The 22,157-nt window shown below is 36.0% G+C and overlaps 1 protein-coding gene across 1 annotated transcript in view; it reads left to right on the forward strand.

Annotated features, from left to right (window-relative positions):
* Positions 1 to 22,157, forward strand: part of astn2 (astrotactin 2) — a 432,572-nt gene that overhangs the window by 133,569 nt on the left and 276,846 nt on the right. Inside the window, exon 3 of the mRNA XM_039661894.2 lies at positions 11,033 to 11,429. Coding sequence (XP_039517828.2) covers positions 11,033 to 11,429 — 397 coding nt within the window. The remainder of the gene's footprint in view (positions 1 to 11,032; positions 11,430 to 22,157) is intronic.

Below are 22,157 nucleotides of genomic sequence, written 5' to 3' on the forward strand. Positions count from 1 at the left end.
GGGAGCGTCGGCGCTCCGGTTTGCGTGTGTCTGTTTAACAGCCTATAGAAACTGAAACCAAGTGGCTAGCTCAATCATTCTTTTTGCATACAAAACCAGAGATGTAAAATTGTCAGATCAAGCCTCCAACATGCGCATGTTGCGTTGTTTTCACCCTCTAATGAGTCTGTACAAAATGCGCAAAATGCGTTTCTCAAAAAAATCACAAAAATGCATTGCACGTCTTTGCACACATGATCTGTAGATCTGCGATTGATAGTGACGCCTTCCGATGGCGCATTGAGGTATCACGTTCGGTGCACATGGCAGATCAAGCCTCAACATGCTCATGTTGCGCGGTTTCCACCCTCTAATGAGTCTGTAATAATGCGCGTTTCCAAAAAAACACACAAAAATGCATTGCACGTCTTTGCACACATGTGCTATAGATCCGCAATTGGTAGTTGCGTCTTCCGATGACGGATCCATGGACTGATCACGACATCACTTCCTGTGCACTTTGACCCCAGCTTGTGTCGCATGTAGTGACGTCAGAAGCAGCGTCTTTTGGCCATGCGTTTGACTGAATATATAATAGGTTTGACTCGCACTTGACTCCCATCTGCTATATGTTCCTTCTTATCATTATTGTCTTTTTTACCATTGCTTCATTCTATCATTTCTTTCTCGTTTATACACTCGCAAATACAAGCACATTCACACACACACGCACCCCCCCCCCCCCCCCCACACACACACACACACACACACACGTGTGCGCATGCGCGCAACGTTATGTCAAAATGAAAGTACACGGACGCACCGAATTCCTTCTGCTCATCGCCTTTATTTATTTATTTTATATTTATTTTATTATTAATTGTTCTGACAGGGTCTATTTAATTTATATTCTAACCAATTCAATGTTTAATCAATGTTCAAAAGCAAAATGTTATCTGTTTGACCACAAATGTAATTGAATATTTTACATATGGCATTTTACTCCCCTTTTTTAAATGAGTGTATCTTAAAAACTAAGTGATGTAAACAGTTCAAATCAATTCTGTATAGTTTTAAACTGTTTTATGCACATTTTTCTCATTGACAAGTTTGAGGTTTACATTTATCATTTTTTTGTATTGAATAAAATATGGAGATTTTTTTTCAAAAAAATTGTTTTTCTTTTTGTTTATTGCATTTTTGAGATATTTATCTAGGTACTATTGATTTATTACAAACATAGCCTTCAAGTAGAGAAAGTAAGGATTATTTTGATGTATGGCATGTGAAAATGCTCAAAAGAATGACAGCACAGCATGTAAAAATAGAAAGATATACTCTGGTGGAACTGTTCTATGGCAGGTCATAAAGGGTTAAAAATCTTTAAAGGCCGTTTTCTCAAAATGACTTTTTTCTTACACTTCTAGTGACGATTTTCCACTTCTGTAGCACCAACACACACCAAACTTTACAACCGTATTCCTGACTATATTGTGAAGGTTTGTTCCGAGGGATTTGTTGATATATCATTCTTGGCCTGATTTATATGTCATTTTATGCCTAAAAACAGGGCGGAAATATATTTTTTGAGGCTATTGGCAGTATTTTCTGATTTACAGGGTAGCAAAAGGAGATATTCATAATTCATTGAATATATTAACAAAATTCATAAAATTTTGAACCTTGTTTTTTTCAATGGTCAGATTCGTCACTTAAAAATATATGCAAATTAGCGCATATTTAATTAGATATAGCTTGATTAGCATATTTAAACATAAAATTACAGAAAATTGCAATACATTTTTTTTTCTCCTATTTATGCGAGTAATCAACAGGTAAAGTTTCATGGTGACATCTGTAAGTTACATTTTTTATCCTATTCACTTCCAGTGTCTCAATCAAAATTGATCATGTTTTATCTGACATCTTGTATGTTTTTTTTTTTTTGTTTTTTTTTTTGTGTGTGTGTGTATTCTCAAATTATGCAGTACTACCTTTGAGTTTGTCCAACACAATCGTGCTGCATTCTGTTTGGAAAAACCTTCTTGGCTGTAGTCATAGTCATATTATGAGCTCGCAAGATGTGTCCTTTTACTTATGCGGCATGTGTTTTGTATGCCTGTGTCTGTGTATGTTTCATGTGATCTTTGCCAGAGAGATAAATGTAGTCTGTGCCTCTGACGTCGCCGTTGCCAGCTCTGGGAGTTTTATCCTGGGCACAGATGGTAGGAACCGAGAGAAGCAGGTGCTGGGTGAGGTTCATCTGTGTTGTGTTGTTTTTATCCTAGAGTTTGTCCTAAAGGCATGGCTTCCTCTGCTGTGATCACCTGGTGAACAGATGACAGGGATGGTTTCACTGGCCATCCATGTTGCTGGAGGTGTGATTTACGTGGTTTGCCCTACTGTGAGGCACTTAACTCTGGTAAATGTCTCATTAATACAAACTAATGATCACTAGATTTGGAGAACTAGATCACCGTCATTATTCACCAGGTCAGTGGTTAGGTTTAAAATGGTGTTTTAGAAGACATTTTTTAGAGGCTGACATACATTCTGCTCATATTGTGTTATTTTCTGCTCTCGTCAGACTGGGATTTGATTGTTTGATCTGCTGGTTCTGTATTGTGCATCTGTTCAATGGAACACCTTCAAAAGTTATTACAAATATGCCAGATGGTCTCAGAAGTCTGTCATGTATTATGGGTTTGTTTATTCATCGTTATCTTTTAAACAGAATATTACTGGATGTCTGGAGACCTCTTGTTTCTTGGCCAGATGTTTGCCTGTGTAATGACATGTCTGGTGCGTACACCAACTTACACAGTTGTGATGGTAACATGGTGCAGTTATAATAATGCCATTTTCACGTTTCCATACAACAAAGAATGCAATGTTTTACCATGGTACGAAATGGCACAAATTTTCAAGGTAGGACCATGAGGTTACAGGCAAGCTACTAAAGTCCTATTTGGTCAGCATTATTGACCGTTCACAAAGACCCACCCCCCTTAGTTACTGTCGCTATGTCCGACAAGCTACGGCACCATGTTCTCACGCAGTGAAAAATACATCGTGGAGCAGAGAAGACACTGACAGACAGGACTGACTAGGTTACTTTTCATATTAAACATTTTAAACAAAGTCTCACCTTTCAAATGTGGCCATTTTTTTAAATAAATGTAAACAATAAATACCTTCTCGAGATACGATTATTTTTTATTTACAGCATCCGTTTATTTATTGCATCAAATAAACATGATGAACATAAGGAATGTTGTTTTAAGGCGAGACACTGCAGGTGAATAGGATAAAAATTTTAACTTACAGATGTCACCATGAAACTTTACCAGTTGATTACTCACATAAATAGGTTTAAATATGCTAATCAGGCTATATCTAATTAAATATGTGCTAATTTGCATATATTTTGAAGTGACGAATCTGACCATTGAAAAAAACATATTCATACAAAAATATTGATATATTCAATGAAAAGACATTTTCAGAGGGGATTATGAATATCTCCTTTTGTTACCCTGTAAATCAGAAAATACTGCCAATAGCCTTAAAAAAATAGATTTCCGCCCTATTTTTAGGCATAAAATGTCATATAAATCAGGCCAAGAATAATATTTCAACAAATCCCTCTGAACAAACCCTCACAATATAGTTAGGAATACGGCTGTAAAGTTTGGTGTGCGTAGGTAAAAAAAACTCATTTTGAGAAAACGGCCTTTAAAGATTTTTATGGGATTGCGCATTCAGTTGCAAGGCCCATTTTACTTTCATGATTGGTTGCTGATAAACAGTTAATGACCATATTTGGATCCGACAGTATTGAAGAGGAGAGAGAGAGAGCTTTCTAACGGCGTGTGTGATGACAGGGTGCGGATCGCAGCGGGATGATTTATAACGGCAACTTGTGAGGAATTTAGGCGAAATCTACAGACAAAGTGTAGTAAAATAAAGACTTTTTTTAGCAAAAGTCTGAAAGACGACATGTTATTGAATAGAAATAGCCCCAAATCTCATGTTTTGCCTGCCGTATCTCGTTTTAACCGCAGAAAGGCATCAGTATATTATGTTTTTCAAGTGTTAATCTACTCGCGAAGTATGATTGGTCAGATCACCTGTCAATCAAGCTCCCTGCGAAGGGTCAATTGTGCAGTACAGTTGCTCTTCCTTCGTCCATAACTTTTAAAAAGTTGTAGGTGTCTCCTGCACAGCTTGATTCTTTTATCAGGATGTTGCATTTACATTTCAATTCATAACATTTGCCAACTGGCTCCTTTTGTTTTCAAGCTTAAGACAACAGACAGCGTACACAGAGATTCCCAGGAGTGCTTGAAAGTTTAAAGAATGGCTTAGCCTCTCTCATTTTTCTGCATTTAACTTTGAGGGAAGTTTACTTTCAGTGGCTGAGCTCCTGCTGGAGATTAATGAACACATTTGGTCGGGGCTGCATTGTTCCCATCGAAAATGCCCATCTACAGCGCTATGATTTATGGACAGCCGGCAGTGCATGAGCTGTAATTTGAGAGGGGTTTGTTTTTCCTCATGAAGATGGAATTTTAAAATTCTGAGATTAATAACACCACTCTTGTCATTTTATATCGTTCTGCAGGGGAAAGAAACGAGGTTAGATGGGAACGTAAGGTACACAGCACAGATTTCATCCCGATAGGCGCGAGGCCAGTTGTTGATGTCACTTTATACACTAATTTTGACAACGTATTGAATCTGTACTTGTGCTGGAGAGAATTAAATCAAAATATGCGAAGAGCAGAAGCTGAATATTCATCTTGAGTAGGTCAGTGTCGGATCCTCATTTGCTTCCTCTGCTCTGATCTGCTGCGTAGTTCAAATAGTTGAATTAATTCTCATGAGCACATTCTCATGGAAAAGAAAAATCTCAAATGAGACCGCTATGATATCTTGATTTTGTCCTCTAATTAAAATAATGGTGAGATAAGGCAGACTTTTTCTGAACTATCCGCCTCCTTAGATGTTCCTTGTGAGACACAAGTCTGACATCTCATTGCTTTAGCATTTCAGAATATCTCAATGTCTTAAAATGATCGAGGACAAGCCCCAAATGGTTCCCATTTTATGGTCTCAAGCCCCGTTCACACTACACGCGACCAAGCGACACGAGACCATTCATTTTCAATGGTGAGCGGGCGACTTCCGGCGACCGTTGGCGACTAGCGACGCGACAAAGTTGAGAAATGTTTAACTTTATGTAAATAAAGAGCGATTTTCTCGAGCGACAACCAATAGGAGTGAAGTCAGTGGAGCGCGTCACTCTTCAGTGCTGAGTGTGACCGAGAAGCTCATTTTAGCAGTCAGAAACTGTCTTATAATGGATGATTTATCTCCGTGCACATACTGTACAGTGGTGTTCACCATACTGACTCCGTGACTGAATGGTTTTGGGAACCCAGATAGACCGGTATTTGCAGCAGTTAAATAGCCGCGATGGCAAAGAGCACTCACTGTTTCTCGTTTATCTTTAATATTATGCATTTTATGTACTGATTCCATTTATATTTAGACTTTTCCTTCCAAAATATTTGTTTTTAGTGGCAATAAAACGCATTTGTTGTAACATAGAGTAACATCCGTGAATGTCACTCACAAACATTCAAAAACTCGCAACCAGTAGTGGGGAACGCCCTCCAGCGCAGCCACTGGCGACCTGCAGCGACAAAGTCGCGTGTAGTGTGAACGGGGCTTCCCTGTGCGTTCACACCAGACGTGAATAGTGCGTCAAATTCACGCCTACCGCGCCTAGTTATATACGCTTGAACACTTTGAATCCATTTGCGAAATTTCAAGAGCGAAATTGACGCGTGTAAAAACAAAAGTTTGAAGCAAAATTTACGCGCGTCAGAATCAAAACCTGTTGGCGGTAGGGTTGGGTATCGTTTGAATTTGAACGATTCTGATTCTGATTCCGATTCCTTGTTTCGATTCCGGTTCCTAACGATTCTCGATTCCGATTCTTTTAAGAGGCGGGGTCAAAAAAGTTTAGCTAACCTTGCTAACCAACGGTCTTTCTGAAGGAAATACTCCTTCTGTAAAAATACTCCTTTTGTCACAAATTTTGCATTTTGCCGAGATTTCGTTATTTTTAGAAAAGTGAAGCCACACTTTGGATCGCCGACGTAAGCTACTCATGTTCGACTCGCGTGGTTATGCCAACACTTCCGGTAGACGCTACTACATTGGTGTTGTTCAGCGGTTTCTTCTTCCGCTCGCCGGACTGTGAATATCAAAACTAGGAATCAAATTTTTAACTTTTGAACGATTCCGGGAAAAACGAAAAGTTAGTCTCGGTTCCAATCGATACTCAATTCTCGATACCCAACCCTAGTTGGCGGCCATCTTTTTTTTCTGTTGATCGAGAGAGTCAGAACAGCAGCGTGGGGATCATCGTCACCGTGTTTGTGTCCACAGGACCCTTCGGAGGCGAACCATTTGGCGAGTTTCCCTATTTGCTCGCTCCCTGGATGACGGCCGCTGTCAGCGGTACTTCCGCCTGTCCCGCGTGTCAGTTTGATGACCTGTTGTCCCACATCGGAGCGAGGATCACCCTCGCCCTCATCCATCTAATCTGTCATTTATTTTTGTTTTGATGATATTAGATATTTCTCTCTCAAACGTCCAGATACAAACTTATGCACATATGTTGGTTGTCTTTACATCATAATAATATTTCATATTATCTAGATATGGAATGAATAACATTCAAGTTAGTCATGTTACAAAATAATTTTAGCATTTTTTAGCAATTTTAGCAAAATAATTAAAGCATCCAGATCCTTCACCACTTGAGCAAGCAGCTAGGCTCCTGATTGGTTAACATGGCGCGAATTGACGCCAAAGTTAAGATTTTTCAACTCGGGCGGCAGGCGCGAATTCGCATCAAATGCGTGAATGCACAAATAGCACTAACTAAATCATTCGCGCCTAACGCGCTTAACGCGCCGTAAGCTCAATTCGAGCCATTCGCGCATATTCGTGTCTACTACCCCATGCTCTACGCCCCATTCATGCCGCAGGAATTTTCTTATGCGTGTAACGCGTCTTTGCATTGACTTAACATTGAAATCACTCGCGCCTTTTATAAACTTTTATAAACCCAGCCAGTATAATCACAATGAACACATCCAAAATGAATTATTTAACATAACAACTGCAAAGCGTCTAATTTGTAAACAAAATTATTTATGCACTAAATCCAGCATAAACTCCAGCACAATTTGCATATTTTAAAAATCTCAAAACAGACGTCACTTCCCAAACCGCACATCAATTGGCTTGCGACCGCATTTTTCGCTTGATATTTGCATAAAGTCGAGAACTGCCCAACATTTTGACGCTCTCAACGCTTTCACCGGTCCGCTGTCAATCCCAAAATGCACTTCGCGAGCGTGAAGCTCGACTTCCATAGGAATGAATTGAAAACGCTCGCACCACGCTAGTGGACACGCACTGTTAGACATTGGATGGACCCCGTCATTTGAGCCCGTTCTCATCCCAAAGCGCCATATAGGACGCTTTTGCAAAAAGCGTAAATATCCAACGCACATGGCACCCTTTAACGTCAAATGAGACGCAGATATATTTGGGCAGAAGGCGCCCCCTAGTGGTCTAACCCTTACCCTACACCATACCTAAACTTAACCATTAACCGAAGCGTCTCATTAGACGTTAAAGGGTGCCATGTGCGTTGGATATTTACGCTTTTGCAAAAGCGTCTTATATGGCGCTTTGGGATGAGAATGCGTTGGTCATTTGTGGAGTCATGAGTCTGGTTTGTAATTATTAAAACAATTTCATCCTCTAAGCAACATTTCATGTCACACTGTGGCTTTTGGGAGGAAGTCTGATGTAAATGCATGACACAGAGCAGAATGCAGTATTGTTTATAATTTGGTTTCATTCTTTGAAATAATGTTTCATGTTTAAGGCATTACACACAAACGGCTCGAGAGAGAGAGAAGGAATCTTTGATGTCCATGACACGCCATGAAATGAGACAAACCATGGAGAAATTAAATTAATCTTCAGCTGTTTTATGTGTATTGCACCTTTAGGCCCGACACTCAAGCTGAAGAAGTAACAAGCAAAGCTCAGTGGCTCCTTACGAGATACTAAAAACGTTTGAAGTCTGTAGCCGTGTATCTTGTATTACTCAAGCTTACCCAAATTCATGTTTAGTTCTATGCTCCTTGCTTAATTGTTAAGAGAGTTAGTAAAGCCCCTTTAAAGAATGCCAGTTCATTTGATAGTCAGCTATTTTTTAACCATGCAAGCTCCTGTTTACCTGAATGAAAATTTCCAAAACAGCTAGTTTTGCATGTCATTAAATCTGACCAGCTTTATCAGGTTTATCCAGCTAATGCATTCTAGAGTAAGCGCTGGCGTGAAGAAGATCAGTTTATTGGGATTCTTTAGCCTACAAATGAGTTCAAGTAGGGCGTAATCACAGATTCAGGAGCGACTAGTAATTCACCTTTGGCTAAGCCACGCCCTAGAATGTAGATTGACCAATCAAAGCCCAGCCAAGAACCAGCTCCCACAGAGGTCCGACAGTTTTTCACTGCGCTCCATTGACTTTCAACACAGGCGTGTCATATTTTTGGTTTCGGCAGGCTATTACTGTCGAAGTTTTATCCAAAATATGGTTAAAAGTTGTGCAAAACACAGATACGCATTTCCCAGAGAGGTTGGAGGGGGGTGTCCATTTTTTCCCTTCCCAAAACCGAAGTGACGGATATAGCAACAGTAACTAAGGGGGGCGGGGCTTAGCCAAAGGTGAATTTAGCTTTAATCCTAACCAAACACACCTGAACCAGCTAATCAAGGTCTTCAGGATTACCAGAGACCTCCGGGCAAGGTTGATGCTAAACTCTGCATGACATTGGGCCCAATTATACACCCCAGTCCTGCTTCTGGAAGGCCAACACCCTGCAGAGTTTAGCACTAACGCACCTGTCTGGACACCTTTAACACTCCTCAAGAACTGGTTCAGGTGTGTTTTATTATTGGAGCTAAACTTCAGGAGCAGGATTTGGCCACCTCTGTCCCAGTAGAACATTAATCATATTGTTAGTAACTTTAGTTTTAGATTAAATATAACAGGGTTTCCGCGGGGTCTTAAAAAGTCTAAATTTAAGGCCTTAAAAAGTCTTAAAAATGGCTAGATTTTCATCTGAGGTCTTAAATTTGATTTAGTCAGGTCTTAAAAAGATTTTACCCTCGTTCATTTGCCCAAAAAAAAGTTATTACAAAGTAGCAAAACAGTATTGAGTCGTAGCCTACAAAGCGGAGCTCTAGTGCAGGGAGGGGTTCAAACACGCCGCTCGCGCGTTAGCATTAGCTCGTGGCTTGATACGAGGTAACTCGTTCATTTACCAATTTTGCGCGCTCAAGTTCATTCAAATATTGGCGCGTCGCACCCACACAGCGACATTGATTCATTGATCAGATTCAGAATGTCGCAAACGAACTGAAGAACCAACCAATCAGCCACTTCCGTAACAACATTGAAAGCTCAGTCAACGTGAAGGATCGCGGTGCACCCAAACACTACCGGCGTTTTTCTCTTCTCCGTGAATAAATCTTGTAGCAGAGATACAGCAAGCGTTTCTCGGTGGTGGAAATACATCGGCTACAAACGTCTTTGTCGTTATGGAGAGCGCAGTGCATGGTTGCATAGCAACGGCAGACGCAACAGGAAAATCGGCCAAAATTTCACTATTAATAATAAAAGATAAGGGGATGTGAATGTCAGTAACTTATCATTTTTTGACTCAATCTTTTTATAAAAGATCATTTAAAGGCTGAAATATGTGAGGTTTATATAAAACTATTTTTGTGAAGACTTTGTTTTAACTAGATAACCTGTTGCAAGACACTCTTTTAAAATATGTCCATCATTTTTAATGGTATTCTAATGTTTATGTAAAAAAAAAAAGTGCATATTGATGCTAATTTTATTTGCTGGGTTTAGACATACATTTGGCAAATTGATTTCATAATAATCATGAAATTAAATGTTCATGCCATTTCATCTCTGGGTATGATCAACTATAATTGTGTTTTTACAGTATAAAATGCAAAGTACAAATTTCACCTACACACACATATATAAAATAATTTTTTCCCCCGAATATTTTATTATTGAAATTTTTGGTAATGCGTCATGTAGGTCTTAAATTTCAATGTTTATGGTCTTAAAATGTGTTAAAAAGGTCTTAAATTTGATTTACTGAAACCTGCAGAAACCCTGATATAAGGCTATCCTTGTCTTCAACAACATTCTTGTCAACCTATGTCTGCCCTCTGATTTCAGTGGAAATTAATGGATAGGATTTGGACTGCAATGTTGTTCCATGACCAACAAAAGATGGACCTCATTCAGGCTACTATATCCCAGCGACAATTATACTATCCTGTCCAACTCCAATATTAAATTAACCAAACACAGCCAAACCAGGACATGGTTTAAATGACTAAAAATGGGTTTTTGACTTTCATGTTTTGGTTTGACTAATGTTTCATATATATATATATATATATGAAGAGTTCAGATGCAAAAGCCTCTAAGTGCCATTTGAAATTTTCTTCTAAAATGATCATTTTTATCAAGCTTGTATATTTAAGTTCAGTAATTTCACTTAAATGGCAATGAAGATTACCTATTAATTGTCATTTAAGTGAAATTACTGAACTTAAATATACAAGCTTGATAAAAATGGTAATTTTAGAAGAAAATTTCAAATGGCACTTAGAGGCTTTTGCATCTGAACTCTTCATATATATATATATATATTTTTTTTTTTTTTCACAATTTAACCCAATTCACAATTGTATGTGATGATTTTCAGATCATTCTGAAGAAAAAAAAATAAAAATAGGCAACAACATCCATCTTGTGGATGCATATTTCGTATGTGTTTTGAGGCCTTATTTCACGATGGGAAAGTTTTGGACCATGATTACTTGTAATTGTGACATTTCTCTCTGGTTCATTCTCACACAGGGTGGTCTGATTGCTCTTCTGTTACTCATCCTACTCTTCACGCTGGTGCTCTACACCCGTCAGCGCTGGTGCCGGCGTCGCCGGGCCCCTCAGAAGAGTGCCAGCACTGAGGCCACCCATGAGATTCACTACATCCCTTCGGTTCTGCTGGGTCCTCAGAGCCGGGACAGCTTCCGAGGGCCCAGACCCCTCCAGCACACCTCCGTCATCGGCATGCCCATCCGCGAGACGCCCATCCTCGACGACTGCGATTGTGAAGAGGACGAGCAGCCGGGACATCTGCTGGATGGGAAAGCGCATTTGGAAGATGATTTGTGCAGCCAGGGGACGCACAGTGTGGACAGTCTGGGGAAAGTGATGGGTGACGCCAACCACAAACACAGTCTGGAGAACAGAGGTAAGAGCTTCAGCATTACTGTCTGTGTTATATTCCTGCGAGCATTTCAGCATTTAGGAATTCAAACAAAACAATGATGAAGATTAAGTCTTGATTTACATCAATAGATCATGATTGAGCAAGTTCGCCTTGCCAGACATTAGTCAACGAATGTAAATCGGTGGTTACAGGGCAATAAAAATAACCAAAACGTATCCAAATTCTATTTGACATTGATTGTAAAATTGGCTTCATAAAACACATAATTTTAGAGATATTATCCTCAGATTTGAAATGAAGCATGACCACTTTAGTTGTGGTTATAAGTTGCAATCCTGCATTCACATACTATTTTAATACATTTAAAATTATTTTTTATATAAAATTAAAATTAATATAATATAAAATTTATATAATAGTATAAATATAAAATAAATAAATAATAATATAAATATAAAATAATATAAAATAAATATAAAATTAATTTTTATGTTTGAGCTTATGCAGTATATATCAATATTTATAAGTTTGAGTCTTGGATTGGACACTCTCAATGGTTGGCTTTCTAATTATATGTGTGTTATGTGTCTATTCAGACTGACTTATGAGCGGAAACCTTTTTATGTTTGGTGTCTTGATTGTGTCACTCGCCAAAATTGGGGCTGACTAGAACGGGGTTAACTATAGAGCCAGTGTAGTGAGGCTTTTAGTAACCCACTTCTAGCCAAAATAACCTTGAATTTGGTTACATGCCAAAAGAACATCCAAGGTTTTTGATATTTCACTATGTAAGCAAAGTCAAAAGTGTTTGATTACTAGTCTATTCTTTGGCTATGGTTAGACATCTATTACATTTTCACTAAAAGCCGACATTTTGCCTGGTTTTAGCCATCTTTTAAGGCAAAATTGCTTGCTAGGATTCGATCCAACTGATAAATGTGGACAGTTGAGATTTCTGGATCAGATTGGAAAGAGAGTGATTGGAGGACAGTGAGGTTTTATCCACCATTACATTCATCACTTAACATGATTGTCCAAGTAGACATTTCTGGAACAACAATTTTGTGTTGGGGGTTGCTGAGTTTTACATTCAACCTATAATTTTCTTATGATTTTTGAGGTAGGATTGTGTAATGCTCATGCTTGTATGGTGAGCATCATCACAGTTAAAGTTCAATCTTCATCCGTGAAGCCACACTCGAACATGAAATCAAAATTCATATTATCTCCAGAGGCAAAGTGCTTTCTCCATTGTACAGTCAGCATGCTAATGATAGCTGTGATGGGAAAGGATATATTTTCCCCTCTCATCTCTTTCTAGTGACACTGATGTGGTACATTTGAGCACATCTGGGGGTTTGATGTGAAGTCACCTGCCAACCGCAGGCTAATTATAGCCATTGACCTGAATTCATTGTAAGGCATAGACTGAGAGAACCAGGCGAGAGAGAATAACTTTTAGTTGATGAGTTGGTTAGATCGCCCTCCCATGAGAGAACAGTCAAGGCCAAAGTGTCTGATTACAAGACGTATATTCAATATGAACTCAATATGATCCATTCTGTTGATAATCAGCCTACAGTGATGGTAAAGCAAATCATGTATTCATTACTGTAAAGTACAACATTATTTATCTGTTTCCGAGAATCATTTCGATTTGTCAATAACAGAGACATACGAGTTGCTTAACAATGTAGATTAGATGTGTTTTCCATTTTATTTAGTCATTGGTTGTGAGTACAGTCCTGATGCACTTGAAAATGAAAACGAACAGAGACCCGATTAAAGATGGTGAGGGTGCTTCAATCAACAAATCAATCAAAAAAAATGTTAAGTAGATCACAAGTGGGATAAAGGTCACATTGATCAATGTTGGTGAAATGCCTTCAGCTCTACATTGTAAAAAATTAACGGTAAAATACTGTAAAAATGCTACAGTGCAAAACTGTTAATTGGTAAACAGAGAGTTTCCGTACTATACACGGTAAATAACTGTGATATAATTTTACAGTAAAATACCGTTGATAAAATTAACTAAAAATAAATTTTCAGTTTTTGAAAGTGAAAAAGAACAAATCATTGTATAATTTACAGTGAAAAACGGTAAATTGATATTCCCACAAATGTGACACTTCACATTTTATGTATTTTTGTTGAAATAACTATGGTTCCTCATAGTTTTATTGTTTGTTTGTTTTTTTGCTCATGTAACTCTCATCACTGCTGATTGTTGGTTATCAGTGTATCACAATGCTCTAAAACAGATATCAATACATTAATAAGTTGGTAAATCCACATTTTATCAGAAAATAAATTACGGTGTATTACTGTAAATTTTAAGTTAAGTCTGTAAAACCATTAACGTTCCTACCGTATTTTTAACGGTAAAGTTCTGGCAACCACAGCTGCCGTTTTTTTTTTACCATAAAATTTACAGTTTATTTTTTACATTGGCCTTAAGTATGAAATTATTAGAGCAACAAGACAATATGTGCATTTGTGCAGTAAAATAAATTAAAATATTTTGTCGTTTATAATTTTAGGGTTTAAAAAGACTTTGCATTTGATTTTATTTGTGAGCATGTTGGTACATTAACACAAGACCAGATAAAATGATATGAGCGTATCTTTAGTTACCCATGGGTACAGCTGAATTTTAATAAAGAAAGATGATTGCATTTATCTTTTTGCATTCAAGTGTAGTCTATAACGTAATGTTTTGTAATGGATAATATCTATTGTTTACATTATTTAAGTGTGCGGCACGGTTTAATTGGCTCTTGCCGTCTGAAGCCCATGGCGCTGATATTGGCGCGTGTCTGGATGAAGGATTGGGATCCATCTGAGTGATGTTGACAAACAGAAGGAGGTAGAGGTCTGAATAAATAATGAAGCACATTCTCCTGGCATCGGGCCTACACTTGCTCCAGGACTCGGATCCAGTTTTATTGGCATTATTATTTCAAATAATGGGAACATCCACATCACAATATTCCTAATTTATGCATATGCAAAAAAAAAAAAAAGGGGGACATAGCCTGGTTGAGTTAGTAAATATTGAAACTAGCGGTTATGGTAAGGGGCGGGACATTGGGACATGCTCGAAGCTGTTGACCAATCACAACAAACTGATCCGGCCGGCCAATCAGAGCTCAGTGTGCTTTTCAGATGGAGGGGCTTCATAGAGACAGGCTGGGAAGAGAGGAGCCGCAACATGTGTTTTTTGAACATTCAAGCATAAAAACCTGTGTTAGGAGAGATCATAATCAAAACTTTGTAAAAGGGCATAGTATGGCCTATAATTTAAGACCTTATACCACAACCCTACTCTGACTATCACAGGGACTTGGGTCATTTGGCAACCACCTGTGCAAAACCCCAACAACCACCAATAAATGGACAACTAAATATAAATCTGATATACAGGGGCGAAATGTAAAGTTGTGGTCTGGTCATATTGATGGCCCCTCGTGACCGTGACAATATTTCTGCTTTCAGTTAATCACTGCACATGAATTACTGTCCACTAAACAATAAATAGAAACGCCACACTTTATTGTTGAGGTCTGGACTTCTCTGTTTTGAGCTTTTCATGGCTTCACTTGTGCATTTAATTGATTGTGTGGGACCCGAATCCGCCGAGGGACGTCTGATCCCAGAATAATCATCCTCAGTCATTTCAGGTCTTGAGAGGGAGTCGTGAGCTTGCAGTTTCAATACATTCACATATTCTTTAACATCATTTGTATTGCCAGTAAACTGGATTGTTTTATATTCTAAATCATTCAGGGAGCAGTTTTATGAAAAATGACCCAACGGTGAATGAAATAGCAACAAGTAATAGAGACAATTTTATTTTATTCCTTCTGTACAGCACTTTGGTTCCACTTCTGGTCTTGAAAGTGCTCTATAAAAAAAAGTTGAAAATATATATATATATATATAGGAGCTGTGTGTATAAATCCTATTCACTCTTTTCTAATACCTACATACCGATACATTTCAGAACATAACTAATTCACTCATCATCAATTTTGTTTAACATATTAGAGTATCACATTGTTAGCTTTTCAGTTTACTGCCTATTTAATTATAATTGTTAAGCTATTATATATATATATATATATATATATATATATATAATAATAATATTATATATATATTTATATATATATATATATATATATATATATATATATTTATTTATTTATTTTTTTTTCAGGAATATATAAACAAATTGTTCTACGGGAATTCTTCATTCTTAAATCAATTTTGTTTTCCTCCTAAATATCAATCTGTATGGATTAGCCTTCCAAACATGTATCCATAAAAAAAGAAAGGAATAAAAAAAGCCTTAATGGATACAACCAATAACCTACAGTATGTAACCAAGAGTCATATAAATATTGAATAAAGCTGAATGAATGTTCGGACGGCCTGTTGAATGAAGTGTTCCTCGACACTGTGATGGGTCGTCAGCCTCACAGACCACAATTATCATCAAATCATATTTTCATCAGAGAGAGAGAGAGAGAGAGAGAGAGAGAGAGAGAGAGAGAGAGAGAGAGAGAGAGAGAGAGAGAGAGAGAGACAGAGAGAGAGAGAGAGAGAGAGAGAGAGAGAGAGAGAGAGAGAGAGAGAGAGAGAGAGAGAGAGAGAGAGAGAGAGAGACAGAGAGAGAGAGAGAGAGAGAGAGAGAGAGAGAGAGAGAGAGAGAGAGAGAGAGAGAGAGAGAGAGACAGAGAGAGAGAGAGAGATAGATGATGTGGCACATCATTCCAACATATTTTATTGATTCTGGAACAACATTCTTGTCTTGCAATCATAACCTTCTCCCTAAACCTAACCCTACCCGAGTTATCCCTTAAACCAGAGGGAAGTGATCGAGGATGACACTAGACGCACCAAACCCTGATTACAAGCCTAAACTCGACATAAACTGTAAACTTGTCCCTCAAATCTGATTGGTTGATTGGAATGTTGTTCTTTGTTGTTACAACAAAGATGTTGTACTTGGTGAAATCAGGTTCTGTGAGGATGTGACACACACACAGAAATTCTTAAAATTTAAGAATCGATATCGGTTCGTAAAAATGAGAATCGATTAATATCGAGAAATCCAGTCCTATTTTTTACCCTATCACTTTACAGTATTGTCCCATTAAAATGATGATTTTGGTCAGTCTGGTCATATCTGTTGATAGTGATTTTGGCTCGTTCCATACGGGGCCTTGAACTTCCGGTACGGGTCAGGACTCTTTAACACAGAGTCTCCCAGCGGAAGGAACCAGGTGTTGCTCTAAATCCTCCGAGACCGTCGACACGGGCAGGGGTTCTGCTGGACGGATCCGATAGCAGACGTCCCGCGTGGAAATACTGGCCTTGTTTCAGGGTTCAGTAGCCGATCACAGCGACAGCATCAGATATGTGTTAACCGCTGTGAGAAGGGACCAGCGGAGACGAGACCGTGGGTTTTTCTGGGAGGAAGTCGTGGCCTTTGCTCTCTCACTCGTTCTGCTCAGACGGACGCTTGTGTCCTGTGTGTGTTTTGCTGTGTTTTCTGCAGGGGACTTTGTAAGCTTTGGATGTGCTCAGGGTGTCAAACACAAGAACACGTCTCACTTTTATTAGATCGAGACAGCGAGGGATTTCTCTCTCACACACACACACACTGACAAACATTGATATCAGGATGAACTCTGTTTCTGATATGAGGTTTTGCATTTAACAAAAACATCTTGTTTTTCTTGTTTTGTTTTTTTCCGGAAAGTCTGAATATTCTTAAAACAAGATAAAGTCACCAGACACGAAAAACTGTAATATTTTTAAGGCTTATTTTTAGAGAATATATTTTGGCAATTTTTTTAACTTATTTTTAAGCATAAATTTGAAAAATAAGATAAATAATTTGCCAAATGTGGTTATTATTACATTGAAAGTCATAATTATTACAGAAAAAATCGATTTTTTTTTTTTAGAGAAAATATTTTGAATATGTTGTTTCATTGGCATTTTTTTTTACTTATTTTTAAGCATAAATTTGAAAAATAAGATAAATAATTTGCCAAATGTGGTTATTATTACATTGAAAGTCATAATTATTACAGAAAAATTAGATTTTTTTTTAGAGAGAAAATATTTTGAATATGTTGTCATTGGCATTTTTTGTACTTATTTTTAAGCATAAATTTGAAAAATAAGATAAATAATTAGCCAAATGTGGTTATTATTACATTGAAAGTCATAATTATTACAGAAAAATTAGATTTTTTTAGAGAAAATATTTTGAATATGTTGTGTCATTGTCAATTTTTTTTTACTTATTTTTAAGCATAAATTTGAAAAATAAGATAAATAATTTGCCAAATGTGGTTATTATTACATTGAAAGTCATAATTATTACAGAAAAAGTGATTTTTTTTTAGACAATATATTTTGAATATGTTGTGTCATTGGTAATTTTTTTTAACTTATTTTTAAGCATACATTTGAAAAATAACATAAATAATTTGCCAAATGTGGTTATTATTACATTGAAAGTCATAATTATTACAGAAAAATTAGATTTTTTTTTTTAGAGAAAATATTTTGAATATGTTGTGTCATTGGCATTTTTTTTTTACTTATTTTTAAGCATAAATTTGAAAAATAAGATAAATAATTTGCCAAATGTGGTTATTATTACATTGAAAGTCATAATTATTACAGAAAAATTAGATTTTTTTTTTTAGAGAAAATATTTTGAATATGTTGTCATTGGCATTTTTTGTACTTATTTGTAAGCATACATTTGAAAAATAAGATAAATAATTAGCCAAATGTGGTTATTATTACATTGAAAGTCATAATTATTACAGAAAAATTAGATTTTTTTTTTTAGAGAAAATATTTTGAATATGTTGTCATTGGCATTTTTTGTACTCATTTTTAAGCATAAATTTGAAAAATAAGATAAATAATTAGCCAAATGTGGTTATTATTACATTGAAAGTCATAATTATTACAGAAAAATTAGATTTTTTTAGAGAAAATATTTTGAATATGTTGTGTCATTGGCAATTTTTTTTTACTTATTTTTAAGCATAAATTTGAAAAATAAGATAAATAATTTGCCAAATGTGGTTATTATTACATTGAAAGTCATTTATTATTACAGAAAAATAAGATTTTTTTTAGAGAATATATTTTGAATATGTTGTGTCATTGGCAATTTTTTTTTTTTTACTTATTGTTAAGCATAAATTTGAAAAATAAGATAAATAATTTGCCAAATGTGTTTATTATTACATTGAAAGTCATAATTATTATAGAAAAAGTAGGATTTTTGAGATCATAATTAGAGTATAAAATGTCAAAATTCTGACAAAAAGCCCAAATTATTGCATGTCACAAAAAGTCAAAGTTATGATATAAAAAAGTAAGTAATGAAATAGGTAAAAATTAGTTGAAATTATGGCAAAGCTTACGACAAAATGATGTCAGTTATGACAAAAAGTCGAATTTATCAAGGTTATTTGTTATGACACAAAACTTCCACATCATGGAATAATGACTTTCGACTTTTTATGTCATGATCCATGGACTTCCACATAAAACTTTTGCTAGATTCAGACAAATAAAATGTCTCCTCTTACAAATTATGACTTTGATATGGAGTCCAAGTTAAGCTCCAACTCAATTGCTTACAATCCTCAAATCGATTTTTTTTTTTCGTGTCCTCATTGTCATTCAAGTCTCAGACTCAAGTTTCCATCTGTCTTGCACAACATTTACTGTGTTACCAACAGCGGATCTGTGGAGAAGTACACATCAGATTCATATAGTGATGCATCACTGTAAACTATTACTGCGTTTGACTTGTTGCTCATTGGTGAGAGACGAATATATCAGAACAAGTTTGGTGTGTTTAAGGTGTGATTGAAGAACCACTAGAACTAAACAATATTGCACATGTTCTCAAGAAAATGTGAGTGGTGCTTGTTTGTTTCATCATTCACCGTGCATACATTTATTTATTTTTTTTTTAAGCATTTAGAAAAGTAGTAGTAGTAGCCAATTTTTCATAAGCAAGACGTATGATGTTTCAAGCTAGTTTTCGATGTAAAATGGTTCAGAAATGTAAGATTTAAAGTTTGGGGGGAATATGAAGTATAAAAATAAAAGCTCATTATGAGTAAAAGGTTTTTTATTACAGCTTGCAGATCTTTGCTTCACACACCAGCTATTTGATTCACAGGGGGCAGATAACTCGGAGAAACTACGGTGCCATGCATACATTTGAACACATTTTCTGGGTTATTTTTCAAACCTTTATGAAATTGTAGGCTTTGGCCTGAAGTTTGACAGACATAAAGTATAAACTCTCACAGATTTCTCTGTGTATATCTGTGAAGTCCACTAGATTGAAGCTTGAGTATAACTTAGATCTGTATGTGTTAATGTTGACTGGGCGATGTGGCTTTTTCAGCTTTTTGGAAAAATACTATCTAATAGCTCTTAAACGGACACATCATTTAGTCCAGAAAGCTGTTGTACGAAAGTAGATTCAAAACAAGGCATTTTTAACACCATTCTTCATCAAATATATTCAGCATAAAATAATTAATTATTGTCATTAATATACATCAAGTGAAATATGATTACAATTTAAAAGAACATTTTTCTATGTGAATAAAGTGTAATTTATCAAAGCTGAATTACTCCAGTCTTCAGTGTCACATGATCCTTCACAAATCACTCTAGCATGATGATCTGAGAAACATTTCTTACTTTATCATAGATTTTGAAAATTTCATATTTATGTGGAAGAAACCATGGTAAAAAAAAAAAAATAATAATCTTGTTAAATTTCGAGAAAAAAGTCGAAATATAATCTTGAGAATGAACTATTGAGATTAAAGTCATTATAAAACCAGATTAAACTTGTTAAATTTCGTGAAAAAAGTCTAAATACAATCTTGAGAATAAACTCATTAAATATCGAGATTAAAGTCATTATAATACGAGATTAAACTTGTTAAATTTCGAGAAAAAAGTTTAAATACAATCTCGAGAATAAACTCATTCAATTTCGAGAATAAAGTCGTTGTGTGTTCGAGAAAAAAACTCGTTAAATTTCGAGAATAAAAGTCGAAATACAATCTTGAGAATAAACTCATTCAATTTCGAGAATAAAGTTGTGATGTTTCGAGAAAAAAACTTGTTAAATTTAAAAAAAAAGTCGAAATACAATCTTGAGAATAAACTCATTACATTTCGAGAATAAAGACGTGTTTAGAGAAAAAACTAGTTAAATTTCGAGAAAAAAGTTGAAATACAATCTTAAGAATAAACTCATTAAATATCGTGATTAAAGTCATTATAATACGAGATTAAACTCATTAAATTTAAAGAAAAAAGTCGAAATACAATCTTGAGAATAAACTCATTAAATATCGAGATTAAAGTCATTATAATACAAGATTAAACTCGTTAAATTTCGAGAAAAAAAGTCGAAATACAATCTTGAAAATAAACTCATTCAATTTCAAGAATAAAGTCGTTGTGTTTCGAGAAAAAACTCGTTGAATTTCGAGAAAAAAGTCGAAATACAATCTTGAGAATGAACTCATTAAATATCGAGATTAAAGCCATTATAATACAAGAATAACCTTGTTAAATTTAAAGAAAAAAGTCAAAATACAATCTTGAGAATAAACTCATTAAATATCGAGTTTAAATCAAAGATTAAAGTCATTATAATACAAGATTAAACTTGTTATATTTTCAAGAAAAAAGTCTAAATACAATCTTGAGAATAAACTCATTAAACATCGAGATTAAAGTCATTATAATACGAGATTAAACTCGTTAACTTTCGAGAAAAAAGTCGAAATACAATCTTGAGAATAAACTCATTAAATTTCAAGAATAAAGTCGTTGTGTTTTGGGGGAAAAAAAAAACCCAAATAACTTTACATTTTGATAATAAAGTCGTGTTTCGAGAAACTGTCTCCATGGTTACTTTGTAAAAACCTTTGTATTGCTACGACACTACCATTTTCGGTCCCCATGTCCCTGCCGAGCTCTCGGGACACCCTTCTATGCCAGTAACTGTTTTTATGAAGTAGCTAACTGGCTATTACTTTAGGGTCGTTGTTAGACAAGATTCAAGTAATTTTTTGTAACTTAAGTTGAAATGATTTTTAACAATCAAGTTGATTGTACTTAAACATTTATGGTATATTTATTTATTTATTTATTTATTTTTGCAAACAATGTTGCTTACGTTTCTCATAATCCTGATGAAAACACTCGCCTGGCCCTGGCTCATAGTGACAGTGCAGAAGGTTGTATTGTATTGTCATCTCTCTCTCTCTCTCTCTCTCTCTCTGAAAGCTCCTGAATGCTCGCATGTCCTCGGTTCTCTGTAGGTTCTCTCTGGAGTGTTTGTTCGGCTCTGTTTAAGTGTGTGGACGGCTCGGCCACATCGCTCACTTATGTGTGCCGCAGACAGATTATGCTTCCACAGACAGTCACTTTAGACATAAATTCTCGCCATGCTTTGATGCTATACTGGAGCCGCTGACAGCCGCCTTTAAATGACACAGATCAATGGAGGGGTTTTACATGGAAGATGCAACACAGATATACTCTCAAAACATTATCCTGCTCACTCACACACTTAAAATACGACACACACTGAGCATCAATCCTCCTCGAGCTCTTTATCAATTACCTGTGACGACTTCTTTCCCACACGCACTCACT

This window comes from Pimephales promelas, chromosome 4 (genome assembly GCF_988280905.1).
Source record: "Pimephales promelas chromosome 4, fPimPro1.hap1.1, whole genome shotgun sequence".
Taxonomy (NCBI): Eukaryota; Metazoa; Chordata; class Actinopteri; order Cypriniformes; family Leuciscidae; genus Pimephales; species Pimephales promelas.